At 39.1% G+C, this 7,372-nt stretch overlaps 1 protein-coding gene across 1 annotated transcript; it reads right to left on the bottom strand.

Annotated features, from left to right (window-relative positions):
* Nucleotides 1-6,441: 6,441 nt before the first annotated feature.
* LOC107642177 (miraculin-like) lies at nt 6,442-7,372 on the bottom strand. The gene has a single exon (XM_016345481.3). It carries the CDS (start codon nt 7,323-7,325, stop codon nt 6,672-6,674), a length of 654 nt encoding a protein of 217 aa, XP_016200967.1. The 5' UTR covers nt 7,326-7,372; the 3' UTR covers nt 6,442-6,671.

Genomic DNA, 7,372 nt, shown 5'->3' with positions numbered 1-7,372 from the left:
GTCTCGGGTTTGTTATTGGAGCTCTCTTTTTGCTGTTTTTATGGATAGTTTCAATATCATAGCCTGGAATGTGAGGGGTGCGTCTAACAAGATGGCCCGTGTGCATTGCAAAAATTTGGTGAGAATATATAAACCATCTTTCTTCTTTCTCTTTGAGACTCATACCATGTTTAATAATTTGAAGAATTTTTGGGATAAGTTGGGTTTTCATTGTGTTGGTATTGAGGAAGCAGTAGGACACAGGGGTGGCATTTGGTTTCTATCTTCTATTGCTAATGCTTCTTGTGTGGTTATTGATCAAATTGACCAATGTATCACAGTAAAAGTGAGTGTGGGTAACTTAGTTTGGCTTTGTAGTGCAGTATATGGGAGTCCTCAATTCGGAAAAAGATGTATGCTTTGGGATCATTTGCGTTCTATTAATTCAGGCCATAATAGACCATGGATGGCCGTTGGTGATTTTAATGAGATTGTGGCACCAGATGAGAGTACAGGTGCTTATTTTTCTTCTCACAGAGCTAGTCTATTAGCTACTACTCTGGATGACTGTGAGCTCTTTGATCTTAAAGTGACTGGTAGGAGATATACTTGGTATAGAGCAGGTCAGGCTGGCAGGGACTTGGCTAAAAGGTTGGATAGAGCTATAGTTAATGAGGCGTGGATGACAATGTTTCCTGAGGGTTATTCTGAAATTCTTAGCAGGCTTCATTCTGATCATTGTCCTATTTTAGTTCGTTGTCATGGTAGCCCCAGAGTGAAAGGTTCACGTCCATTTAGGTTTCAAGCTGCGTGGGCAACACATCCTTCTTATAAACATGTTATTAGTAAGGCTTGGAATCAAGAGTTTGGAGGCGTTACCGAAAGGCTTAAGATGGTTCAACAGGCTTATTTGGACTTCAACTCAAAGATTTTTGGAAATATTTTTATGCGAAAAAATAAGCTGGAATATCAGATTGATCAGATTCAACGGCGTTTGGAGGTTACCGATGTGTTATCTCTGAGAATTAAAGAAGCTGAACTGAGGGAAGATTACAATAGGCTTTTGTTGCAAGAGGAACTTTTTTGGTACCAGAAATCTAGAGAGCAGTGGGTCAAGTATGGGGATAGAAACACTAAATTCTTTCATCTTTAGACTTTGGTACGTAGAAACCATAATAGAGTACATGGATTATATGTTAGAGATGGGTCTTGGTCTACTGATCCAGATATTCTCCAGGAAGAAGCTCTCTCTTTTTACAAGAATCTCTTTGGTACAACGGAAGAGGTTGAGGTTGATTGTTTAGGGGATGTTCCGATGCCCACACTAAGTACTGAGGCTTGTGCTAGGTTAATTGACCCTGTCTCTTTTGCGGAAGTCAAGTCAGCAGTATTTAGTATGAGCCCTTTTAAGGCTCCTGGTCCAGATGGCTTTCAAGCTTATTTTTTTAAAGAATATTGGGAGATAGTAGGCACTGAGATTTGGAATATTGTCCGGAGCGCTTTTTTGGGAGAGTTCTTAAATCCTAGCATCATGGAAACTCTGATTGTGCTTATTCCTAAAATTGATAACCCTACCTTTATGAAGGATTTCAGGCCTATTAGCTTGTGTAATGTTGTTTATAAAATTATCACAAAAGTATTGACTAACCGACTTCGGCCTTTTCTTCCAGATATTGTTAGTCCTTTACAAGGAGGTTTTATTCCGGGTCGTGGTGCTCCTGATAATATTATTGTGGCCCAAGAAATTCTGAATTTTATGAAGCACACAAAATCCAAGAAAGGTACTCTTGCTTTTAAAATTGATCTTGAAAAAGCTTATGATAGGGTGGATTGGAGGTTTTTGGAGAGTACTCTCATTGCTTTTGGTTTTCCTATCATCACTGTTAATTTGATTATGACTTGTGTCCGTGCATCATCTCTTTCTATTATGTGGAATGGGAATAGATTGGATAGTTTTGCTCCTAGAAGGGGGCTTAGACAGGGCGATCCAATGTCTCCTTACTTATTTGTGCTTTGTATGGAAAGACTTGCTTGCTATATATCTCATAAGGTGGTCGAGGGTGTGTGGAAACCAGTTTCTGTCACTAGGGGTGGCCCAAAATTTTCTCATTTGATGTTTGCAGATGATCTCTTACTCTTCTGTCAGGCTACAAAGAGTCAGGTCCAAATGGTCATGCATTCTCTTAACATTTTTTGCAAGGCATCTGGCATGAAAGTGAATCTTGAAAAGTCTAAAGCTTTTTGTTCTAAAAATGTGACTGCTCGTAGAAGAGATATTTTTACTAGTGTTTCTTCAATACGTTTTGCTTTGGACTTAGGAAGATATCTTGGAGTTAACCTTAATCATTCCCGTACCAGTAGGGCTTCTTTTCATTCGGTGATTGAAAAGGTGAGGGGAAGATTAGCTAATTGGAAAGGAAGGCTTCTAAATAAAGCAGGGAGACTTTGCCTGATCAATTCTGTTGCAGCATCCATTCCTGTCTATCATATGCAGGTATCTTTTTTCCAAATTGGGTTTGTGATAAATTATCTTCTATGATGAGACAGTTCCTTTGGAAGGGTCAAGTTGATGGTAAAGGTCTTTCTCTTGTTAATTGGAGGACCGTGATCACTCCAAAAAAATTTGGTGGCCTGGGTGTTAGAGATCCTGCGTGTGTTAATATATCTTTACTTGGTAAATTGGTGTGGCAACTTTTTCATTGTCAGGACAAGCCTTGGGTTGCTCTATTGAGGGCGAAGTATATGAGGAATGAGGGAGTTTTAGATGGCCCTGTCCCTTGCAATGCTTCTCATGTTTGGAAGAGTATCTCAAAGGCTTTTGGTGCTCTTAAGGATGCCTTCTCTTGGTGCGTTGGGTCACTTGATCAATCTTTTTGGTTTGACAATTGGAGTATTGAGGGTCCAATTGCTCAAGATGTCCCTTTTGTACATATATCTGACTCTGATTTAACTATTAGAGACGTTTGGAAAGATGGTCAATGGAATCTCCATGATATTTTCTCTATCATTCCAGAAGATGTCAAACAGCGTTTGAATGCTTATAATCCGGATTTGAATGCTGGAGAGAGTTCGGGTTGGTCGTGGGGTGTGGCATCTTCTAGACTTTACTCAGCTAGGAGTGGGTACAGTTGGCTAGCCAAAAGAAAGTTTGACTGGAATGAGCATGATAATTGGTTGTGGGTATGGCAACTGCATATTCCTGAGAAGTACAAGTTCTTGATTTGGCTCAGTCTTCATAATGCTATTCCTACGGCAGAGTTTCGTTTGGGTCGTGGTTTAGCTTTATCTAGCACCTGTCATCGATGTCAGAATGGTTCTGAATCAATTCTTCATTGTCTTCGGGAGTGCCCTAGTGCCAAGGAGGTCTGGAACCTTTTAGGCCTGTATTCAGATAACTCGAATTTACATGATTGGCTCTATAGAGGTGCAAGGAGTGAAAATAATTTTCTTTTCTTTTCGACCATATGGTGGATTTGGAGAAGCAGGAATCATGACTTATTTAATATAGATGATTCATGGAGTGCTAGTAAAGTGGTGAGTTTGATTCGTAGTTCAGTAAGGGAGTTTCACACTATTTTTGCTATGCATCAATCTCTGTCTCCTCCTTCACTTTGTTTGCATTGGGTTCCACCTCCAGTTTATTCTGTTAAATTGAATTGTGATGCTAGTTGGTTTCCTCCTTCTGGCTATGCTGGTTTTGGTTGTATCATTCGTAATCCTGATGGATGTTGGTTGAAAGGTTGCACTGGGAAAGTCGAAGTGTGCAGTGTTCTTTTTGCTGAATTGTATGCAATTTGGAGAGGCTTACTTCTTGCTTGGGAGAGTGGATTTCGTGAGGTTATTTGTGAAACAGACTGTTTAGAAGCTCTTTTCTTGGTAAACCAAAGAATGCTTGGTAAGGATATTCCGGAATGGGATTTGGCAAAGCATATACAGGAGGTTATGAATTGGAATTGGAGAGTCTCTATTCTTTTAATTCAGAGGACTGCAAATAGTGTTGCAGATTGTATGGCTAAAGCAGCTGCTTCTGTCGAGGACATTCACTCGAATTGGAGCCAACCATGGAGTGAGCTTCAACATCTAATAGATTTAGATATGACCCTAGCCAATTAATTTGGTTTTGTCTGTTTTTTTTTTTCTTTTTTTTCTATTTAGTCACCAAAAAAAAAAATATCATTTACTAAAATTAATTATTCGATTAGTCCTAACTGTACTCCGTTAATTATTTGAGTCTTTTGTTCCGTCAACTCTAATGAAAGATAAAATAGTCTTTGGCAACTCTAACAAAGGATAAAATGATTTCTGATCCCTTTTGTTTGAAAATAACATTATTCTCCTCCAATTTCCATCACATCTTATATAACCCTAACAGTCTAACACTGCAACTTCAAATTACATAATACACACTCTGTACTTTCAATGTTCACAAAAAAAAAAAATCCTCAACTTATTCCCAACCAATTTATACTCAAAAAACTAATGACTATGTCTCTCAAGTACTTAGCTTGTTGTCTTCAATAGATCCCATGAATCTAGAATTTTAGATAACAAGTCCGATTTGTTAAGACCTGTCATCATCTTCTCCATCTTCCTCCTTCTCTATTCTATCATCTCCATAACCACATTGTCCATCACTCTATTCTCTTCCTTCAGCTTCTTTTACGAACTAATGTTCAATAATCACTTTAATTTATTTGGCTAATCTAGTAAATGATGATTCATTTTCTCTACTGGCTTATAATTCTAGTAGTAATAATTAATAATGATACTGAATATAATCACTAACACATCTAATAATTCATATATAAAAATTTATTATTTTTTTATTAATTCATGAAGTTATTATTACAAGGAACCCTACATGAGGGCATGAGGGTCCTCATATATATAAACATTATTATTGAACAAACATCATTACAGTATAAAAAGAAATTACATTCACTTATTATTCTTATTTATATATATAAGTAGGACTTTTAATTTTTTTTCATGCTTTTTGGAATTGGACTTTGAGTGGAACATGAGTGAGAGCCAAACGCTTATTCCCATTGCGATCAACAACCACACCAACATTCTGGCATATAGATGCTTGTGAGGCAAGAAACTTGGACAATGCACCAACTTATAAGCCCCATCATACTCCTCCTCAATCTTGAACCAATTGTACATGGTTTTTCAACTCGAGTTCTAATTGTAATAAAAAAGTGATATGTGACATATTTTGGTTGTAAAATTAGAGATATAATAGAATAATAGATATAATAGATATTATATGATACTAACCAACAAAGGGTTAAGTACTGAAATCATCCCTAACGTCTTGGGTCAAAATCAAAAGCGTCTCCGACCTTTTTTCGTTATTAAAATCATCCTCAACGTTCAAAAACGTTTTAAAATTATCCTTTTTACCAATTTTATTTTTTTATTACCAAACTACCCCTCATTAAAAAAATTATAAAATAAAATAAATAAAAAAGAAAGGAAAGAAAGGGATAGATACAGAGAAGCGGGGTGGGGAGAGAAAGAAAGGGGGCGCGAGAAAAAGGGGCCGGGAGGGGGGAGAGGGGAGGGGTGAGGGAAGGGGACTGCCGCACCGCCACCCGCCGCCTTGCCGCCCTGCTGCACCGCACCACCACCACCTTCTCCTTCTTCTTCTTCTCTCCTCGCCGCCGCCACCGGTCTTCATTACCGCTGCCGTTCTTCGCTGTCACCGCCGTTCTGCTCCTCGGGAAAAAGGGGAAGGGAATGCGAAGGGAGAAGAGGGGGGAGGGGGTTTCAGGAAGAAGAGGGGGAAGGGGAAGGGTCCTCGCCGCCGCCACCGGTCTTCACGGACGCCACCGGTCTTCGAGAGTGGGGTGATGGGTGAGGGATGAGGGGGGGTGAGGGAGTGGGCTGAAGGGGTTATGGAAGGGTGAGTGAGGGAGTTACGGAAGGGAGGAGGGGTGAGTGTTTAGGGGTGGGGGGTGAGGGAGTGGGCCGAGGAGATTACGGGAGGGTGAGGGAGGGGGGAGGCGGGAGGGAGGGCGGAGGGGGAGGGTTGAGGGGTGGGATTTGTTTTAATTTTTTAATATTATTTTTAATTATTTTTATTAATAATGAAGGGTAATATGGTAAAAAAAAATAAAATTGAAGTGGAAAAATGACGATTTTATAACGTTTTGTAACGTTGAGGATGATTTTAATAACAAAAAAAAATTAGAAACGATTTTGATTTTCACCTCAAATGTTAGGGACGATTTAAGTACTTAACCCAACCAGCAAATTAAAAATAATATCCCCTATCAAAACCACGCACCAAGGGTCAGATAGAACAGACATAAGTCAAAGACTCAAAGTCATTACTAATTATCCCTTTATTCTCTTCTCATATTGACTTATTCAAATTGTTAAGAGCTGGAGTGCTTGCACTAAGCTACTGTATATTAGGTTTCTAATTAATCAAGTTTATTCGCACTTTAATGATAACAACAACATGAACGACAATTTTATTCCAGCATGAGATGCATTTCACTAATTATTAGATGACTTATTTACTATTCCATCTCTTGTGTATATCATCAACAAATCCAAGCCAACACTGAACGATACAATATCAGTGTCACAAAGTTACAAACTATATAGTAAAAACAAAGAAATATACATGCAAATACTTTATTTATTTGTCATATCATTGGAGGTTTAATTTGATCGATTTAAGAAGATACTGGCTGGAACCGAACTTTGTATGGTTGATCAGTGATAGCAACAAGCGAATTCCCGTTACTATCTTGAAACACACCAATGTTCCCACAAACTGGCTTGCAAGTTTCACAAACCCTAGGACAGAAATAGAAGCTGTAATCATTATCATCCTTCTGAATCTGGAACCAATTGTTAACTGTGTTATTTCCAGGGTTTCCAATAACACCACCAGTTGTCACAATCCTTTGTCCATTTGAAGCATCACTCACTAACTTCCACACCGTGGATTCAGAGCAATTCGACTTAACGTCGAATTTGATGTTCAAATCGGAGTTAGTGTAGATTTCCCTATTTGTTTTAGGGTTAACCGGTGTGAATGTTACTGCCTGACCTGTCCCACGCTGGACCACAACGTTAAGAGGACAGGTTTTGTTTGGTGTTGTTGATTCAAGGGTGAAGCCGGAGCCAACTGGACATGGCAGCGGCCGACAAATGATGGATGGGCTGGTGGGGACGGGCCGGATATAATAGTCCTTGCCGGCCTGGATAGTATTGTTATCTGTGTCAATCACTAGTTGCATGATTGGCCCTCCTTGAGCTTCACCAAGAAATGGATGACTGCACAAACCAAAGAGAAGAGCATAAAGAAAGACTAGTGGCCTCATTTTCGTTGATATGATGGTAAATGATATGTTATGATGTGGTGGATGTA

The sequence above is a fragment of the Arachis ipaensis genome, chromosome B5, assembly GCF_059453495.1.
Source record: "Arachis ipaensis isolate K30076 ecotype BB chromosome B5, ASM5945349v1, whole genome shotgun sequence".
NCBI classification, from domain to species: domain Eukaryota; kingdom Viridiplantae; phylum Streptophyta; class Magnoliopsida; order Fabales; family Fabaceae; genus Arachis; species Arachis ipaensis.
The sequence above is the reverse complement of the archived record's forward strand: the minus strand, read 5'-3'. Positions and strand labels throughout refer to the sequence as shown.

Coding starts and splice junctions, on each gene's coding strand:
- LOC107642177 (XM_016345481.3), bottom strand. CDS start 7,325: ATGAGGCCACTAGTCTTTCTTTATGCTCTTCTCTTTGGTTTGTGCAGT.